The 22,098-nt window shown below is 43.5% G+C and overlaps 2 protein-coding genes across 2 annotated transcripts in view; both read right to left on the reverse strand.

Annotated features, from left to right (window-relative positions):
* LOC142312062 (uncharacterized) overlaps positions 1 to 22,098 on the reverse strand; it is a 275,265-nt gene that overhangs the window by 75,926 nt on the left and 177,241 nt on the right. The window lies entirely within an intron of this gene.
* LOC142310542 (uncharacterized) overlaps positions 12,599 to 22,098 on the reverse strand; it is a 33,950-nt gene continuing 24,450 nt past the window's right edge. The window contains exons 10-11 of the mRNA XM_075348063.1: positions 12,779 to 12,971; positions 12,599 to 12,660 (exon numbers count right to left, since the gene is read on the reverse strand). Of these exons, the coding sequence (XP_075204178.1) occupies positions 12,599 to 12,660; positions 12,779 to 12,971 (255 nt within the window). The remainder of the gene's footprint in view (positions 12,661 to 12,778; positions 12,972 to 22,098) is intronic.

Genomic DNA, 22,098 nt, shown 5'->3' on the forward strand with positions numbered 1-22,098 from the left:
GAGTTCAGGGCCCGGGTATAATGTGTCCTGCACTTGTAGTTCCTCCTATCAGAGCTCAGGGCTCGGATATAATATGTCCTGCACTTGTTGTTCCTCCTGTCAGAGCTCTGAGCCCATGTATAATGTGTCCTGCACTTGTTTCCTTATGTATTTTCCTACCTATTTTTCTCTCCCCTCGTTTGAACCAAGGGGAGATTCATTTACACACATGTAATTAATGTGGATCCCCGTATGGTGGTGGATTATATTTATATCCATTCTAGACTATGCGAAATGATTTAATACAACTTTGACACATTGGACATATAAATTTTACATTTTTGGAACATTAATGCCCACCAGATCAATTAATACCAAATTCTTTGTTATTTTTACATCTACTTTTATTCTTATTTATATATATTTCTTTATATTTATTTTCATTTCATTTCTATATTTATACTTATATTTATTCCTATTTTTATTTATATCTACCTTTTTCCCCTTCCTGTGTTTTTTTTTTTTTTTTTTGACTTCCACCTGATGTTTGCATGTAATTAGCATATTTCCACTCCTCCCTCCTACTCATTCATCAGATTAGTCTATTTCAGTAGCTCTGCAGTGTTCATGAGACACTTATGATTAAGGACTTTTTTTGCTTTTATAACTGTCCGAAACGCGTAAAGTTATCATGACCTCCATGCTTTCCATCTGAGTGGATACTTGGTCTTCACGCTATTTTTAATGATGTTTCAATAAATTTTGGATGTTTTTACCAAAGGAGATTTTGTGCCGGATCATCCTTTTCTTTTCACTCCACGTTGCCTGTTACCGGTTGGGATAAACCGAAGGATCCTAGGCACCCGCTAGGCTGAGCAGTCTGGGCAGCAGGTGAGCTGAAGTTTTCTTCCTATTTACAAGGCTAAAGAGACAAGCTTGGAAGAAAAAGACATGAATCGCACATCGCAAAATCATACTTTGATCTAATGCCGCTAGGCAAAAATTAAATACTAGAACATGAGGTTCTTGGTTTAACATTCTGATCAGACTGTGAGAAGTCCACTGCCAAGTCTCGGCAAACCTCTGAGTGGGTCCCTATTCTATGCCTAAGAAGTGCGGCAACATGCGCCAACCGCTGCAGCAGCGACAATGCACTAGCAGGGCAGGTGACTTGGCGCCTCACAACACCCATGCTGCAATGCAGAGTCCCCCTGACTTCAGGCCCCACTGACCCAAAACCGCCACCACAGCAGCCACCACACTGCACCAGCACTCTGTGAAAGGAGGTGTACACTCACCTTCCACAAGCTCCTAGCGTGTTAACTGGGAACAAAAATGGCAGAACCCCTCTTTGCAGTCTCTTGCTAATTAAAAATGCCTGTGCCAAATGGGAGGAGTGCTGACTCAAGTAAAACAACAGAGGGGGATAGAATGCAAAATAGCAAACTTGGAAGAAAAAGACATGCCTCATGGCCCACTCACACTTGCGCTATTTTGACGCAAACGGAATCCGTCACTAATGTAGTACAGTTCATTTATTTACAGTGGAAGCGCAACATCATGTGGACACAAGCGGGTACTGCATGACACACACACACGCGCCATAGTAACGCGCTTCCACTGTAAATAAATGAACTGTACTACATTACTGACGGATTCCGTTTGCGTCAAAATAGCGCAAGTGTGAAACTAGCCTAAGAAGTGTGGCAACGTTTACCTACCGCTTCAGCAGCGACAATGCACCAGCAGGGCAGGTGACCTGGTGCACTTGAGTCAGCACTCCTCCCATTTGGCACAGGCGTTTTAAATTAGCAGAAGACTGCAAAGAGGTGTTTTGCCATTTGTCGCTGCTGCAGCGGTTGGTGCACGTTGCCGCACTTCTTACCTTCGCACCTGACGAAGGTACACACCGAAATGCGCATCGGGCGCATTACCACCACAGTGTTCATTATCATCTAGGTAATGTTATCCATGTTGACTTATGGCTAGCGGTGCATTTCTCTTATCTCCTGCACTTTTATGTGAGTACCGATAACGTATGGCTGTGTCTATGGTATCCTGGCGCTACATGTGCTGCAGTTTTACTGCGCCCTTGGTTGACATATAGGGAATTATGTTGGCTCTTTATCTGTATGCAATCATTTAATGGACTACCTGTGAGACATCTGTTATGACCTTATGTTAGATAGCTCCATTTTTTCTGCATGTGATTATATGGTGATGTCTGATGTGCGCTCCATTATGTGTTATATTGCGATTATGTGCTGGAGTATTGATTAGACATCCCTTGTGATCCCATGGTGGATGATATTTTTGGGATAGGTTTCCATTTAATATTTATATATATGCAATGATGGCTTGTATGTATTCTATCATGGATAGCTTTGCATGCATACTTATCATGAGCTTCTTCTGTGGAGTAATTCATTAATCCCTGATATATGTGCTTTCCTTGTTGCGCCAGGCTATATCCTATGATCGGAATTATTTTGATCATGGAATAATGAATAATTTTTGACATAGACACAGCGGTATGATACTAGTATGAATATATGTGTATGAATATTTGTTTATGTATGGTATGTACTGTGTTGACCCCATATTATCGATGTGATAATGATATGGATATAATGAATATTGGATGCTGTACACGGTAGCATGGACTCAACATACATACCTTTATGCACTGCTTGTCAGCCATTTTTGTTATTAAATATAGTATATCACCTTACATTGTGGTGATGTAAATCGCTTTTTGCCTCTTATCCCTTCACCTGTTTGCTATTATTGTGAATAAAAATAATTTTTGTACCAACTGATCGCCTTTCTCCTTTGCTTGCCTTGTAACTTTTTAGCGATTTGGTCCATATTTAGTAGTCCTTATTTGCATTCTATGATATATATATATGATATATCCTTATGAACATGCTGATGGTTATGCCGTTATTTATTCTACTTCTTAGGCATAGAATAGGGACCCACTCAGAGGTTCGCCGAGATTTGGCAGTGGGCTTCATACAGTCTGATCAGAATATTAAACTAAGAACCTCATGTTCTAGTATTTAATTTTTGCCTAGCGGCATCAGATCAAAGTATTATTTTAGGATGTGCGATTCTTGTCTTTTTCTTCCAAGTTTGCTACAGGGCTAAAGTGAGTTGTCATAAAGTTTATTTAAGGCTCCTGTGGACCAGATTGCCTCCTATGTTCATCAGGCACTGAATATTGACTCTAATGATCCTGGTGACTACCGCTGAATACCACAGGATGGGTGAGATCACCTCTCAATAATCTCAGTTATTAAGGATATAAGCATGTAGTTCCCCCTTTACAGTGGGATTTACCTTCATCTCCAGACGGAAGAGTTTTTGTGTTGATTTGTGTTGTATTTCTTTATTTCAGAAGTGTGCATCACACACAGAGAAATATTTGGCAGATCTGTGGTTGCAGTGAAATCATGGACATATTGTTCCATTTGTGCCACAAACCGGGCACTGATTATCCACAATTTCACTGCAACCACAGATCTGCCGCAGATTTATCTCTGTGTGTGTGACAGGGCCTATACTACTCTCCCTCAATTTTTATTGATAAAACTAGTAAAGTTTATGTTTGAAATTCTCACATTTTACGGTCTTCATATTCAGTCACTGTCACTCAAATTCAGGCAGTTCTTTCTTTAACTTGGTCATGCCCCAACACCAATTCTCCTCTGCTGAGCCCTGCCCATTATGGTTACATGGTCGTGACATCACCACATGTCCTTCACCACTTCTCTGCTTATCTCTTGAGCTCAGCGTTGGAGAATTGGTGGTGAAGGAGCTGTGGTGATGTCAAGACCATGTGACCATAATGGACAGAGTTCAGCAGAGAAGGGGTGGTGAAGGACCAATGGTGTAATCAATTACAATGTGGGGGGCGTGACTAAGTTAAAAAACAGAATCATGCCTGGATTGAGTGAAAATCTATATAAAGTGAAAGCTGCACACCAAATTCAGAGAAATGTGAACAAGCATAACTGCTCTATGATACATAAAGAAATGAAAAATACAATTAGCCGTATGAAAAATTGAAAAAATTGAAATGTTACTTTGCATAACTGCCGAGGATTATTTGAAAAAAAAGAAAAGATATTTAGCTAATGTATTGATCAATTCATTACTGCCCCATAATCAACTTCACGGTAAACTTATTTATGGGGTCCCTAACCAAATGTTACCTCTATATGCGGTTAAAACCTGCTTGTGTGCATGGGTACCTAACCAAATGTTACCTCTATGTGCGGTTGAAACCTGCTGTGTATGGGAAGCAAGGGACCAGGCTATATAGGAAATTGAATAAACATGGCAAAAGGGCGGGACTGGGTTCTCAGACAGAAAAAAACTGCATATCAATCAAAAAGACTGCTGGAACACCATTGTAAATGTGAACAGGGTGCTAGCCAAAATATACACAATCTATATAAAGTGACACATTTCAATTTTTCATATGGCTAGTTGTATTTCTCATTCCTTATGTATTATAAAGCAGTTATGCTTGTTCATATTTCTCTGAATTTGGTGTGCAGCTTTCACTTTATATAGATTGTATATATTTCGGCTAGCACCCTGTTCACATTTACAATGGTGTTCCAGCAGTCCTTTTTGATTGAATTGAGTGACAGTGACTGAACCCAGCAAAAGTGCTGAATATGACTGAAACCTGAGGTACTGTATGTACTGCTTTCAGCTAAGCATATAGTTGTGTTTTTTTAATATAAATACATGGATTTAAAAAAAACCCAAAAAACACAGGTTGCATCATATAGAACACATTCATGGCAGTTTAATATAAAAAAAAGACTGGATAGGTTCCCCTTAACAATCTTAGTACCAGGGAGATATGTCAGATAGCAATCAAACCAAGCAAAAAAAATAAAGCTTTTAAATAATTGTCACAAAGAACTTAAAGCACCTGTCGAACATGCCCCTGATGCTACTAATGAGCACCTGAATAAATCACCAAGATATTATCAAAGTATATCACTACAAATGTATCCAGTAGAGAAGAAAATATATAATTTATGAAGTTCTGAACCACTGTTGGAGAATTGGTCAAAGCGAATGGCATCACCAAATTTTCAAAATGACCCTTGGGTGTCTTGAAGGCAGTCTAAAGCCTGCTTTACACGAGTCGATCTATCGTGCGATAGCACGAGCGATCGTACCCGCCCCCGTCGTTTTTGCGTCACGGGCAAATCGCTGCCCGTGGCGCACAAACTCGTTTAACCCCCGTCACACGTACTTACCTTCCAGACGACCTCGCTGTGGGCGACGAACGTCTACTTACTGAAGTGGGAGGGACGTTCGGCGTCACAGCGATGTCACACGGCAGCCGGCCAATACAAGCGGAGGGGCGGAGATGAGCTGGATGTAAACATCCCGCCCACCTCCTTCCTTCCACATAGCCAGCGGGTGCCGCGGGACGCAGGTAAGCTGTGTTCATCGTTCCCGGGGTGTCACACGGAGCAACGTGTGATGCCACGGAAGCGATGAACAACCGGCGCCATTTTAATTAAACAATTTTATGAAACCTAGCGACGAGTACACGACTCACGATTTGTGAGTCGCAATACACTTGTCAGCTGGCCGAAAAGGTATGAGGTTATATGTTCCTCTCTAATGATCGTTATTCGATCAAGCAGCGAAAATCGCAGTTTAAAAATATTCGCGTTTCCAATTGACTTACATTATATTTAGTACTTAAGTAGCGCTCAATAACCCACATTCTTGGTTTAATATCAAGAAGTGGCGAGCATGTTCATTCATCACTATGTCTCTGAAATCCAGTTTAGAAAACTACTTGGTCCCTGCTAGTTGATTATACAGATTAGGGATAAAGGGGGCTTTACACACTGCAAAATAGCTAATGTGAAGTCGTTGGGGGTCACGGAATTTGTGACGCACATCCGGCCGCATTAGCGATGCCGTTGCATGTGACACCTATGAGCGATTTTGCATAGTCGCAAAAACGTGCAAAATCGCTCATCGGCAACATGTGGGTCCATTCTCAAATATCGCTGGAGCTGCAGGTACGAAGTAGTTCGTCGCTCCTGCGGCAGCACACATCGCTATGTCTGACACCGCAGGAACGAATAACTTCTCTTTACCTGCCGCCAGCCGCTATGCGGAAGGAAGGAGGTGGGCGGAATGTTTGTTCCGCTCATCTCCGCCCCTCCGCTTCAATTGGGCGGCTGCTTAGTGACGTTGCTGTGACGCAGCACGGACTGCCCCCTTAGAAAGGAGGCGGTTCGCCGGTCACAGCGATGTCGCTAGGCAGGTAAGTACGTGTGACGGGTCCGGGCGATGTTGTGCGACACGGGCTGCGATTTGCCCGTGTCGCACAACCGATGGGGGCGGGAACGCACGCTAGCGATATCGGTACCGATATCGCAGTGTGTAAAGTGGCCTTTAGAGGTAGTAGGTTTGGAGCAATCTTATTAACCTCTCCATAATCCAAACAAGGACGCAACCTCCATCTTTTATTTTAACAAAGAAAAATCCCGCAGCGACTGGTGAAGTGGAAGGCCTTATGTGGGTCATTGCAAGAGGTTTCCACTAGGCAGCGTCTCAACTGGGAGCAGTAGTCCTCCACTTTACAATTTTCCTGAACCAACCTGAAAATCATTGATTCAGCAACAGCAAATTTATTGAGGTCATCATAAATGAGTGCCAGAACAGACAAAAAGGTGTCAACTGAGGAAAAAACTGGAGAATCCTCAGGCAGAGAAAATGCCCAAATTTGAGGATCTCAATGAAGTAACTACAGAATAATACCCACACACTGATTCTCTCCTCCAGATGAGGCAGGCTGGAGATGAAAATACAACTTAAACAAAGAAAGAAAGATAGAAAACTTACTTTCGTCCCCTTCTAAACACTCCATTAAATTTACCTTAACCCCTTCACGACCGCGGGCAGTAAAATTACGTCCTATTTTAACGTGACTTAACGACCAGGGACGTAATTTTACTGCCTAAACTTCATTTGATTGCCGTGGCCATAGCAACGGCTTTCAAATGATGTCCCCTGCTGTTTCTTACAGCAGGGGACCTTTGCTTGACCCCAGGGGGGGCGGCATCGCCACCCCCTATCGACGATCGATGTGATTGGCTGTTCAAATCGGAACCGCCAACCACATCGATCGCACTAATTTCGGCAAAAATAATGCCCGAATTAGTGCGATCCTGTGAGATCCAGCTATGAGATGCCGCAGCTGCTGCAGCATATCATAGGTGGACCTCAAACATGCCGCCCCCAGCCCCTGCAGCACTGATTGGAGCGATCGTGCTATGACGCGCAATCGCTCCAATCAGTGTGCAGTGGGGCGGTCTGATCTGGAGGTGGCCGCCCTCCCCAGGCCTGTACTGCTCTGGGGACCCTCCCCCAACATGGCTGCAGCGTGGAGTGGCTGGTACTTTTGGTACCACGCCACCGCAGCTGCCGCCGCAGACGCCCCCTCTGCTGTCACCGCGCCAGCTCCAAAGGTAAGTATTGCGCTCCGGCGATGGCCCCTGCGCGCTCCCGTGAAGGCCCCTGCGCGCTCCCGTGAAGGCCCCTGCCCGTGCCCCCCCAGATCTGCCCCCCTACGCCCCGATCTGCCCCCCTACGCCCCGATCTGCCCCCCGGCATCCCGATCTGCTCCCCACGCGCTCTGCCTGCCTCCTCTGTCATCTGCTTCCAAGGTTCCTTCCTTCTGCTTTTGCTTCTCCGCCCCCTCTGCTCTCCCTCTAACCCCCCCCCCATCTGCCCCCCCTCTGCCCCCCCCTCTCCCCATCCCCCCCTGCCCCCCCCCCGACGTCCTCTTACCTGCCTTCACGGGTCGTCCGAGGTCTTCACTGGCCCGATCACATCTGCCTCCATCGCTGGGTCCTTCTGCTGATCTGTCCAACGTCCTGCCTGCTGCTGGTGTAAAGCTGTCTATCTCACTGCCTTCTTGTTCCTCTGCAACTCTTCTGGTCAGTGATCCTCTTGGTACTGTGAGTATAACTTTTTTTTTTTTTTTTCTTGTATCCTGTCCATTTTTACACTTCATCTGTCCGTGCGTCCCGCCAAGCGCTGATCAGGGATGCAGATAACGGATCTGCATCCGTGGTCAGTTTTTGGCATGACTTTTTTCCGTATTCGCGACGCTTTTTGTATCGCGTCCGTCCGTGCGTCCCGCCGAGCGCTGATCAGGGATGCAGATAACGGATCGGCATCCCTGCTCAATTTTTGGCGTGACTTTTTTCCGTATTCGCGACGCTTTTTGTATCGCGTCCGACCGTGCGTCCCGCCGAGCGCTGATCAGGGATGCAGATAACGGATCGGCATCCCTGCTCAATTTTTGGCGTGACTTTTTTCCGTATTCGCGACGCTTTTTGTATCGCATCCGTCCGTGCGTCCCGCCGAGCGCTGATCAGGGATGCAGATAACGGATCGGCATCCCTGCTCAATTTTTGGCGTGACTTTTTTCCGTATTCGCGACAATTTTTGTATGGCATCCGTCTGTGCGTCCCGCCGAGCGCTGATCAGGGATGCACATAACGGATCGGCATCCATGGTCAATTTTTGGCGTGACTTTTTTTTTCCGTATCCCCGACGCTTTTTTTATCGCATCCGACCATGCGTCCTGCAGCGGCCGATCAGTGCACTGCGTCTGTGCGTTTGAAAAGTCAAATGGCGCTCCTTCTCTTCTGAGCCCCGCCGTGCGCCCAAACAATTACTTTCCACCACATATGAGGTATCTGCGTACTCAGGAGAAAATGCACAATACATTTTATGGTGCATTTTTTCCTGTTACCCTTGTGAAAAAAAAAGCTACCTAATTGAAGCAACCGTTTTGTGGTAAAAAATTTTTTTTTTCTTTTCACGGCTCAACGCTATAAACTTCTGTGAAGCCCCCAGGTGTTCAAAGTGCTCACCAAACATCTAGAAAAATTATTTGAGGGCTCTAGTTTCCAAAATGGGGTCACTTGTGGGGGAGCTCCATTGTTTAGGCACCTCAGGGGGTCTTCAAACCTGACATGGCGTCCGCTAATGAGTGCAGCTAATTTTGCATTTAAATGGCGCTCCTTGCCTTCCGAGCACTGCCGTGTGTCCAAACATTTGATTTCCACCACATATGAGGTATCTGCGTACTCAGGAGAAAATGGACAATACATTTTATGGTGCATTTTTTCCTGTTACCCTTGTGAAAAAAAAAGCTACCTAGTTGAAGCAACAGTTTTGTGGTAAAAAAAAAATTTTTTCTTTTCACGGCTCAACGTTATGAACTTCTGTGAAGCCCCCAGGTGTTCAAAGTGCTCATCAAACATCTAGAAAAAATATTTGAGGGCTCTAGTTTCCAAAATGGGGTCACTTGTGGGGGAGCTCCATTGTTTAGGCACCTCAGGGGGTCTTCAAACCCGACATGGCGTCCGCTAATTAGTGCAGCTAATTTTGCATTTAAATGGCGCTCCTTGCCTTCCGAGCACTGCCGTGTGTCCAAACATTTGATTTCCACCACATATGAGGTATCTGCGTACTCAGGAGAAAATGGACAATACATTTTATGTTGCATTTTTTCCCAATACCCTTGTGAAAAAAAAAGCTACCTAGTTGAAGCAACAGTTTTGTGGTAAAAAAAAAATTTTTTCTTTTCACGGCTCAACGTTATAAACTTCTGTGAAGCCCCCAGGTGTTCAAAGTGCTCATCAAACATCTAGAAAAAATATTTGAGGGCTCTAGTTTCCAAAATGGGGTCACTTGTGGGGGAGCTCCATTGTTTAGGCACCTCAGGGGGTCTTCAAACCCGACATGGCGTCCGCTAATTAGTGCAGCTAATTTTGCGTTCAAAAATTCAAATGGCGCTCCTTGCATTCCGAGCACTGCCGTGTGTCCAAACATTTGATTTCCACCACATATGAGGTATCTGCGTACTCAGGAGAAAATGGACAATATATTTTATGTTGCATTTTTTCCCAATACCCTTGTGAAAAAAAAAGCTACCTAGTTGAAGCAACAGTTTTGTGGTAAAAAATTTTTTTTTTCTTTTCACGGCTCAACGTTATAAACTTCTGTGAAGCCCCCAGGTGTTCAAAGTGCTCATCAAACATCTAGAAAAAATATTTGAGGGCTCTAGTTTCCAAAATGGGGTCACTTGTGGGGGAGCTCCATTGTTTAGGCACCTCAGGGGGTCTTCAAACCCGACATGGCGTCCGCTAATTAGTGCAGCTAATTTTGCGTTCAAAAATTCAAATGGCGCTCCTTCCCTTCCGAGCTCCGCTGTGCACCCAAACAATTGATTTTTACCACATATGGGGTATCGGCGTACTCAGGAGAAAATGCACAATAAATTGTAGGGTGCACTTTCTCTTTTCTCCCTTGTGAAAATGAAAATTTTATGGCTAAAGTAACATTTTTGTGTTAAAAAGTAAAATTTTCATTTTTTCCTTCCACATTGCTTTGGTTCCTGTGAAGCACCTAAAGGGTTAATAAACTTTTTGGATGTGGTTTTGAGCAGAGTGAGGGGTGCAGTTTTTAGAATGGGGTCACTTTTGGGTATTTTCTGTCACCTCGGCCTCTCAAAGTCACCTCAAATGTGATGTGGTCCCTAAAAAAAATTATTTTCTAAATTTTGTTGGAAAAATGAGAAATTGCTGATGAACTTTGACCCCTTCTAACTTCCTAACGAAAAAAAAATTTGTTTCGAAAATTGCGCTGATGTAAAGTAGACAAGTGGGAAATGTTATTTAGTAACTATTTTGTGTGACATATTTCTCAGATTTATGGGCATAAATTTTCAAAGTTTGAAAATTGCGAAATTTTCAAAATTTTCGCCAAATTTCCTAAATTTTCACAAATAAACGCAAAAAATATCGGCCTAAATTTACCACTGACATGAAGTACAATATGTCACGAAAAAACAATCTCAGAATTGCCAGGATCCGTTGAAGCGTCCCAGAGTTATAACCTGTCAAAGTGACACTGGTCAGAATTGCAAAAAATGGCCCGGTCATTAGGGTGTTTTAGTGGCCGGGGGTGAAGGGGTTAAGGGTGCTTTACATGAGACGACGGATTGTGCGATGCATCGTCGGGGTCACGGTTTTCGTGTCACACATCCGGCATCATACACGACATCGTCTCATGTGAAACCTCTGAGCGACGCAGTATCGCTCACAAATCGTGAGTCGTGTACTCTTCGCTCAGTTTCATAATATCGTTTATTTTTACTTGTGCCGGTTGTTCATCGGTCCCGTGGCAGCACACGTCGCTCCGTGTGCTACCACGGGAGCGATGAACTCTGCTTACCTGCGTCCCACGGCTCCCACCGGCTATGCGGAAGGAAGGAGGTGGGCGGGATGTTTACATCCTGCTCATCTCCGCCCCTCCGCTTCTATTGGCTGGCGGCTGTGTGACGTCGCTGTGACGCCGAACGTCCCTTCCCATTCAGGAAGTGGACGTTCGCCGCCCACAGCGAGGTTGCTCAGCAGGTAAGTACGAGTGACGGCGGTTTCACTACTTTGTGCGACACGGGCAGCGATTTGCTCGTGACACACAAATGACGGGGGCGGGTACAATCGATCGTGAAATCGCACGATCGGTCGTCCCGTGTAAAGCAGGCTTTTAACTCAGAAAAAGATTTTGGGTAAAGTAAAACCTCTGTAGTGGCAGATGACATGCTGTTGATACTGCTTGATGTCTGCTACCACTAAGGACAGGGACCGCAATTGCACTAACAGTGCGTCCACAAAGTCCATGATGGCTTCTCAACACACAAAATGGAGTGGGTAGGTGATGTTAGGTTGTATAGCAATTAACATAGGAAATAGGCAACACAGTAAAAACTACAACTGACCCTGCCAGTTCCTGTACAGACTATAGATACTGCTTCCACAGTCCCTAATGGTCTCTGCGTAAACTAGAAGAGCCCTGACAACCAACTAAATGATGGCAGCTCGGACATATTCTCCCTTGTTGGCTGTCAAGTGCATCACATTCCTTACTTAAGAACCAGAGAGCAGAGCAGAGTGCAATTTATCTACAGAAGGAAAGGTGTGCTGAGATAGAAAGTGATCCCAAAGTAAAACAAACAACAAAATACAAGATAGGGTATATACTGCTAAATAATAAGACACCCACTTTCTAACAACAAACAACAGGTAGGTGCAGAGTAAAGAACATAAAGAGCAAAGAGATGATCCCTAGCTGGTCTCACTGACTGGCATAAACAAACGTCAGCATGACTGGACATCCAAATGAGAATATCATCAGCAGGAAATACCAGCAGAGGGAAAGTATTTAAACTTGCACCCGAAAAGTGAATGGGCAGACAAACAAGTAAATTAATATACCTGTTACCATAATAGAACTAAACACCCAAAGAAAATGTGAATCTTCTGTGGCTTGGTGGACAAAAGAAGCAGACCACAGGCTCAGGGGTTTGAATCCAGACGCATGACAAAAAGAATTACCACATTTATGTACTATTCTCTTGTACACAACAGTGCACCCTGTGGCTTTCTGCATCAGTAATCAACTCCCCGGAACTGACAAGCTTCAAAAGTAAATTAAGAGACATCCACAAAGCAGAGAGTCCAGTGTAAAAACTGTGAATATAGACTTATCTTCTACAGAGAAGACCATACAAAATAGTGTAACATTTATTTTCCTTTGTTAGAAGTGCTAAAATGGACAGACATAAAATACACAAACAAAACAAAAAAAAAGTCATATTCACTTGCACCAGGCAATGGAGAAGAATCTGTGACTTCTCTGCATTTAGTGGTCACCGAAGGGCTACCTGGTTGATCCTGCCAGTAGGATATGCTTGTCTCAAAGATTAAGCCATGCACTTGTAAGTACACACAGACGGTACAGTGAAACTGCGAATGGCTCATTAAATCAGAGCGGTTACCTGTAGGAATCTCCTCTTTACACCGCTCATCACCCCTCACACATGTCTCTGTAGTATTAATATGGGTCAGATGTTCACCCTGAAAGAAATATTGTAAAAGTCACAAAGAGATGTTGGAATATTTAGAATACCAGAATAAATATTAAACATGACAGCAGTAGATATCACAGAGCTGCAGGTCTCCTGTATAATCCAACTTGTCACCTCCTAATTGTAACCAGCAGTTTCCATAACCAGAAAATTGTGAAAAGATCCAGACAACATCTAAGGTCTATGATCAGCTTTATCCTGTCATCTCCACCAAGTATAACCCACACACAGTGCAGCCATATTATTGCAGACATCTACTAGTGCATTGGAGCTTCAAAACCTGAGCAATTCATCACATCCCTATTCTACTAGATGATTAAATAGTTCTTCAAAATTATTGCTCCATGTCAATAGGACAGCTTCTTGTTGTTGGCACAAATTAGATGGTAATACTGACATTCTCAAAACAACCAATTCTAATGCCTACCAGTAATGCTGTAAGGGATTAAAGGGTTATTCCCATCTCAAAGATCCTATCCTAATATGTAGCAGATGTAATAATAATAATATTAGCAAATACCTCCAATTAGAAATGTAGTATAGTTCTTCTCATTCACTGTCACTTACCTCATGTTCAGGACCTTAGGTATCCAAGGTTATGATCACCAAAGGCCTATTTTTGACTTAGCCCCACAGAATGGCAACGAGTATGCTAAATTTAAAAATGAAATATTGGCAAGCCTGGGTGTGACAATGACAGTCAGGGTGCAATGGGTCTACCTCTTGGCGTATCAAAGTGATAAAACCCCTCACTCCCAGATGATCGACTTGCTACACCTGGTCCAAAAGTGGTTACAGCCAAAGTCTTTTACCCTAGCATAAATGGTAGAGCACGTTGTAATGGAATGGTTCATGCACTCCCTTCCGAGGCCAGTGCCAGACATGGATTGCCCTCTTAACGCCGATGACTAGTCAGACTGGTGGAAAGGTACCAGGTGGTAGATGGTTTCCTGGGGAGGCAACAGAACTTACCTTATCCATATTGGGGCTTAAAACAGAAGGCAAATACCCAAAATGGGTCATTCAAGGTCCAAAGGGGCAGCTGAGATAGTGCCAAATGCCTCAGCTGGTGACATGATCTGCTGGAGATGTCATGGCCCAGGTCACATAGCCTCCCGCTGTCCCCTGACCACTAATCAGATGAACTGTAGCCTGGTTCAACAGTGTTTATACTACACATATCTGGCCTGCAGTGTGGACTGTCCATCTAGCAAGGGACCACTAGCATGTCCGTAAAAGTAAATGGTGTACATTGGACTTCTAGACTCAGAGTGTGGCCCTCATGAAGGTCACCAAACTTCCTCTTTCCAGCTGATTCACGGGAAAGAAGATTGGCATCCGATGTATCCATGGGGATGCTAAAGACAATCCAGAGTGGTCACTGAGACATCCTAGGGTACTGAATCCCATGTCGGTGTGGTCCAAGACTTATTACACCCAATCATCATAGCCATGGACTTTTCTTTTTTCTGGGTCTTGTGGGGGAAAATAGGACTCCCCGATTGTTCAGATAACAGCCAGTTCGTCGCTAAAGAAGCCCCATGAGAGCCGGAGTCTGATAGGTTTCCCTTGTGTGTTCTGGTTGGCGATGAGAAGGAGGCAGTGCCCCGGAGGCCAACATCCCTGAGCTAGGGGTGACCAGGGGAATTTGGGACTGCCCAACTTAGGAACCTAACACTAAAAGGGGCGTTGATAATGTGTGCATCATAAACGGGGTGGCTCAAAATCCTGGGGCCCGACATCAGGTACCCACATTTTTCAGCGAATAGGGATTTACCTTAACGTGTGACTAAGCTAAGAGAGGAAACAATGGAGCAGCTGTTGGTACTAGGGCAGTATAGGCATTGGGTGTTGGCTAGGGCTCACTTGCATTTTTTGTGTGGTCATCTGGGCAAAGACATAACCCAAGAGTGGATCCTTTGGAGATTCTACTGGCTTGGATGTCACTGAGAGATATTAAAATATTGTAGGTCCTGTTCCACCTGCCAACTTATCGCTCCAAACTTCACTTCCATAGTCCCCTAGTGCCATTTCCCATTATAGAGGAACCGTTTGAATGAATGGCAATGGATCTAGAGGGGCCACTTGTTAAAGTCTACACAAGGACATTAATATATACTGGTCGTCCTTGACTATGCAACACCGTACTCAGAGGAGGTACACCGAAGAAACTCGTCCACAAGAAGCATAGCTCGAGAGTTGATCCATATCTTTGCCAGAACAGAAATATGAAAGGAGATCCTGACGGACCAAGGAACTATTTTTATGAGCAAGGTGATGAAGGCATTGTATAAAGTCCTCCAAACATCAGTGTACCATCCGCAGATGGACAGGCGGTTAAAAGGTTTCATAAAACCTTAAAGGCTATGCTGAAGAAGGTCGTAGAGAAGGATGGACTGGGACTATCTTCTCCTGTACTGGCTGTTTTCCATTGGGGAGGTTCCACAAACCTCTACCGGATTCTCTCTGTTTGAACTCCTGTGTGGCCGAAACCCTTGGGAACTCCTTGATACAGTGAAGGAGACCTGGGAGGCCAAAGATACACTCTACAGGAGTAGAAGACAAATAGGCACTCAATGGTTATAAAAAAACCCAAGGAGAAAATTGTAGAAAAAATACCCTGACTATAAATAAATAAATTGCAAGTGCTTAATAAACAGGGTACTTAGTATATACATTTTTGCAAAAAGGTAAGAAGCTGTCTCACCTCGTCACGGTGTACCCATCTGAGACAGTCCCTAACCTACTAAAGTTAAAAACATATTCTGTACCTGACTAGTGTCATGTCAAAACTTCAATATGGATGGTAAAGTGGTTAGCTGGGTCCCAGATTAAATACACAGCAAAAAGTGAGAAGCAGGTGATTGTTCAGCCTCAGTATCAGGAGGGCTGCACCCCCAACTTGCATTAAAGCAAGATAACAGACAAAAAAACCAAAAAACTGAGCTGTGACAAATGTTCAATAAACATGCAACATTACAAGCATGTGCATTGCAGCCTCAAGACTAGAAAAAAACCCAAGGAGAAAATTGTAGAAAAAATACCCTGACTATAAATAAATAAATTGCAAGTGCTTAATAAACAGGGTACTTAGTATATACATTTTTGCAAAAAGGTAAGAAGCTGTCTCACCTCGTCACGGTGTACCCATCTGAGACAGTCCCTAACCTACTAAAGTTAAAAACATATTCTGTACCTGACTAGTGTCATGTCAAAACTTCAATATGGATGGTAAAGTGGTTAGCTGGGTCCCAGATTAAATACACAGCAAATTTTACCATCTTTACCATCCATATTGAAGTTTTGACATGACACTAGTCAGGTACAGAATATGTTTTTAACTTTAGTAGGTTAGGGACTGTCTCAGATGGGTACACCGTGACGAGGTGAGACAGCTTCTTACCTTTTTGCAAAAATGTATATACTAAGTACCCTGTTTATTAAGCACTTGCAATTTATTTATTTATAGTCAGGGTATTTTTTCTACAATTTTCTCCTTGGGTTTTTTTCTAGTCTTGAGGCTGCAATGCACATGCTTGTAATGTTGCATGTTTATTGAACATTTGTCACAGCTCAGTTTTTTGGTTTTTTTGTCTGTTATCTTGCTTTAATGCAAGTTGGGGGTGCAGCCCTCCTGATACTGAGGCTGAACAATCACCTGCTTCTCACTTTTTGCTGTGTATTTAATCTGGGACCCAGCTAACCACTTTACCATCCATATTGAAGTTTTGACATGACACTAGTCAGGTACAGAATATGTTTTTAACTTTAGTAGGTTAGGGACTGTCTCAGATGGGTACACCGTGACGAGGTGAGACAGCTTCTTACCTTTTTGCAAAAATGTATATACTAAGTACCCTGTTTATTAAGCACTTGCAATTTATTTATTTATAGTCAGGGTATTTTTTCTACAATTTTCTCCTTGGGTTTTTTTCTAGTCTTGAGGCTGCAATGCACATGCTTGTAATGTTGCATGTTTATTGAACATTTGTCACAGCTCAGTTTTTTGGTTTTTTTACTCAATGGTTATAGTTGTAGTGCTCAGTGATAGAAAATACCAACTATTTTAGAAAAAAATACCATGCCACTAAATTACTGCAAATTGAAAATGCTTTAACGCTGAACATGCATCTTCAGCGGCGCACATGTGTCTCCTCTTCTGCTGCGGCCATGAATAAGGTCAGATGCACCATTCAAACATTCTAACTTTGCATTCATTTAGTGCTGTGGTATTCTCTCTAAAAAACAAAAAACACCCTACAAGACAGTCATCAAGCACATCACGCAGATGCAGGAGAGGATTTCAAAGATAATGCCCATTGTGAGAGGACATCTCCTCCAGGCCCAAGAAGCCAAGCAAAGGTCTACAACCGGTCAGCAAGGGTAAGACAATTCAGCCCTGGGGACAGAGTGCTATTGCACATTCCCACGTTAGACAGTAAGTTTCTGGCCAAGAGGCAAGGGTCCTATGAAGTGGTAGAGAAACTTGGAGAGGTGAATTACAAAGTCCATCAACCTGGAAGAAGAAAGCCTTTCCATGTCTACCACGTGAATCTTATCAAGCTGTGGCAAGATAGGGAACTGTTGAGGCTTCATGTTTTATGGCCAAATTAGAAGCAGACATTGAAGATGTCACTGTGGCAAAGTCACTGTCGAAGGCCCAGCAGAACAGGGACTTGTTCTCTGAATTGCTGGGGTGTTTCCAGAGTATAGAACACAAGTTTCTGACGGAACTTCATGTGCGGGTAAATTTGAAACTCTACCGTATTCCCAATTCCCGGCGAGAGTTGATTTCCAAAGAGGCAAAGCGAATGTAGAAACTTGGGAGTCATTGTGGAATCCAAGAGTGACTGGTCCAGCCTGATTCTCCTAGTGCCGAAGCAGGATGGAAAATGTAGGTTCTGTAGTGATTATTAGAAACGGAACTAGGTCTCCAAGTTGATGCATATCCAATGGCTCGAGTCGATGAGCTATTCGAGAGGCTTGATCATCACAGTATATAACCACATTGGACCTAACGAAGGGATATTGGCAAATTCCAATGTAACAAGAAGCTAAGGAGAAGACGGGCTTCTCAAATCCCAGGATGCCATTCAAACTGCATGGAGCTCTGGCTACCTTTCAGAGGCCATGGATCGGATTATGGCACGCCATAAGAATTACTCAGCGGCATACCTAAACATCATCATAATCTTCAGCCCGGATTGGTGAAGTCATCTTGGAAAGGTCCTGGCGATGTTTGATGCTCTGAGGAAGGTGGAGTTTTCTATGCATAAATAAAAAATGTGCAATGGGGAAAGAAGAGGACAAATACTTGGCTGAGTAGTGGTAGAGGCAAAATGAAACCCCAGATCAACAATGTGAAAGCGATCCAGAATTGATCAAGACCACATTCAAAGAAGCAGGTTAAGGCCTTTCTAGCAATTGTGGGATACTATTGAAGGTTAACCCCCAACTTTGTCACGGTGGCTGCACCCCTGACTGACCTCGTTATGGTGACAAAGTCATTTCTGGCCAAGAGGACTTTGGAGGCGGAGATGGCATTTCAAGAATTGATGGTAGCTCTCTGTAAACAGTTCGCCCTGGTGGCATCCGACTTTAAGAACAAATTTATGGGCCAGACAGATGCCTCAGAAGTTGGACTAGGAGCAGTTCTGTCTCAGGAGATGAATGGAGTAGACCACCCCATTCTTTACCTGAGTAGGAAGCAGTTAGCCTGTGAAAGGAACTATTCCATTGTAGAAAAGGAGTGCTTGTAAAAACAATATTCAAGCAAAATACAATAGCCACTGTATTTTGCTGTTTAATACAGTCTTACCAAGTTGTGTACTCCAGACCATATAATAACAAAAAAACGGCTAAAAATCCTTATTTAAATTTTTTAAAAATGTTCCTTTTCATGTGAAATACATTAAAACTTTTACATAGAAGAATATACAGAAAAATTGAAAAATATATTCCCTTCTCCACAATTGCAGATAATCTGGATACTGGAAGTCCTGATAAATGACATATCTTAATCATTGCACACTGTCCGGTTATTGTTATAACGCTTATCATATTGAAAATTCATCAAATTAATAGATGCACCAAAAATGCATAATGACATACCTGTACGTCTTTGGCCATGTCTGCTGCTTTAATGCGGGCTCGCACAGCAAGCCCATATTACTCCACGCACATGTCTGCTGATCTAATGTCCGATCCACCCGCACCTGTTAAAAAAAACTCTGACAACGCAATCTAACATACTCAGGCAGGGATCGCGCTGTTCCCCGCCACCATTTTCGCAAATGGAATGCCATGGCATCCTGGGGTCAGATGATGACCCCCTGTTGCTGCCATGATGTAGTTTCTGTGCCAACACTCACAGGAGGACAGCATTTCTTCTGATCAGAGCGATGCTGAAGCATCGCTCTTATCAAGAGAAGCGATCTAACTGTTAAAGGCATAAAGTTCCCTACAGGGTACTAGCAGCACAATAAACAATGTTAAAAAATAGATGTTATATGTTTATAAATATATCTATGTATATATTTTATTTACTTATTTATTTTTTTAAAATATGAAAAAAAAACCTCTAAAAGTTCAAATCACTCCCCTTTTACAATAATAATAGTTTAAAAAAAATACATATTTGGTATCACCGTGTTAAGAATTGCTTAATCAAAATATAAAATCAATTAATCTGATCGGTACACGGCGTAGCAAGAAAAAAATTCCAAATCGCCAGAATTACTTTTTTGTGGTTGCCGCAACATTGCATTAAAATGCAATAACAGGCAATCAAAACATCGCATCTATGCAAAAATCATATAATTGAAAACGTCAACTCAAGACGTAAAAAATAAGTCATCACTAATCCCCAGATTCTGTAAAATGAAAAAACTACGGGTCTTGGAAAATGGCGACAAAAGAGCAATTTTTTTTTTACAAATTTCATATTTTTTTTTCACCACCTACATAAAAGTAAAACTATACAGGCTTGGTATCTACAAACTTGTACCACCCTGGGGAATCATGAGGAAGGGGGCATGGCCCTCAAAACGGGTTAAGAATGTGAAGGACTCAATTCTGCTCTTACAGTGGACGTGTATCACGAGTGGAGATGATACAGAGCCTTTTACCATCCATTTACTCCGTCTACTGAGTGCTGACAACATGGGATCGGGAGATCGGAGCGCTTTCTCGGATGGTAGCTTCATATGATCTGCAGACTTAACAAGCTGGATTTCATGTTTGATCACTACATGAAATTCAAATGAGGAATTTATATGCATGGCCTTTAATATATAGCTATAATATTATATGCATGAAAAGAATAACTGGGAGAGGGTATGCAATGATTAGGACATGTCATTTATCAGGACTTCCAGTATCCAGATTATCCGCGTTTGAGGAGAAGGGAATATATTTCTGGATTTTCTGTATATTCCACTATGTGAAAGTTTCAATGTATTTCACATAAAAAGGAATTTAAAAAAAAGAAGGGAATTTTGTTTACTTACCGTAAATTCCTTTTCTTCTAGCTCCAATTGGGAGACCCAGACAGTGGGTGTATAGCTACTGCCTCTGGAGGCCGCACAAAGAACTACACTTAAAAGTGTAAGGCCCCTCCCCTTCTGGCTATACACCCTCCCGTAGGAGTACAGATTCCTCAGTTTTAGTACCAAAGCAAGAAGGAGGAAAGCCAATAACAGTTTCAAAAACAAATTCAATCCGATAACACGATCGGAGAACTTAAGAAACAACATGAACAACATGTGCACCCGAAAAACGAAACCCTAAGAACAAATAGGGCGGGTGCTGGGTCTCCCAATTGGAGCTAGAAGAAAAGGAATTTACGGTAAGTAAGCAAAATTCCCTTCTTCTTTTTCGCTCCTAATTGGGAGACCCAGACAGTGGGACGTCCAAAAGCAGTCCCTGGGTGGGTAAAAAGATACCACATGAACGGGCTGTCAGACAGCCTCTTCCTACAGGTGGGCCACCGCCGCCTGAAGGACCTGTCTACCTAGGCTGGCATCTGCCGAAGCGTAGGTATGCACTTGATAGTGTTTGGTAAACGTGTGCAGACTCGACCAGGTAGCCGCTTGGCACACTTGCTGAGCCGTAGCCTGATGCCGCAATGCCCAGGACGCACCCACGGCTCTGGTAGAATGGGCCTTCAGTCCAGATGGAATCGGAAGCCCAGCAGAACGGTATGTGTGAAGAATTGGTTCCTTGATCCACCGCGCCAGGGTGGATTTGGAAGCTTGCGATCCCTTATGCTGACCAGCGACTAGGACAAAGAGCGCATCAGAACGGCGTAGAGCCGCCGTGCGAGAAATTTAAATCCTGAGTGCTCTCACCAGGTCCAACAGATGTAAACCCTTTTCAAATTGGTGAACTGGATGCGGACACAAAGATGGTAAAGTGATATCCTGATTGAGATGAAAGGAAGAAACCACCTTGGGAGAAAACTCTGGAATTGGACGCAGTACTACCTTGTCTTGGTGAAACACCAGGAAGGGAGATTTGCAAGATAACGCCGCTAGCTCGGACACTCTTCGAAGAGACGTGACCGCCACAAGAAAAACTACCTTTTGTGAAAGCCGAGAAAGGGGAACCTCTTTCAAAGGCTCGAAAGGCGGCTTCTGGAGAGCAATGAGAACCTTGTTCAGATCCCAGGGTTCCAATGGCCGTCTGTAAGGAGGAACGATATGACAAACTCCTTGGAGAAACGTGCGTACTTTAGAAAGCCGTGCCAAGCGCTTCTGAAAGAATACGGATAGCGCGGAGACTTGACCCTTAAGAGAGCTAAGCGACAAACCTTTTTCCAACCCAGACTGCAGGAAGGAAAGAAAAATTGGCAATGCAAATGGCCAGGGAGAAAACCCTTGAGCCAAGCACCACGCTAAGAATATCTTCCACGTTCTGTGATAGATCTTAGCTGAGGATGGTTTTCTAGCCTGTCTCATTGTGGCAACAACTTCATGAGATAAACCTGAGGCCGCTAGGATCCAGGACTCAATGGCCACACAGTCAGGTTCAGGGCCGCAGAATTCAGATGGAAAAACGGCCCTTGAGACAGCAAATCTGGACGGTCTGGTAGTGTCCACGGTTGGCCTACCGTGAGA

The sequence above is a fragment of the Anomaloglossus baeobatrachus genome, chromosome 5, assembly GCF_048569485.1.
Source record: "Anomaloglossus baeobatrachus isolate aAnoBae1 chromosome 5, aAnoBae1.hap1, whole genome shotgun sequence".
NCBI lineage: Eukaryota > Metazoa > Chordata > Amphibia > Anura > Aromobatidae > Anomaloglossus > Anomaloglossus baeobatrachus.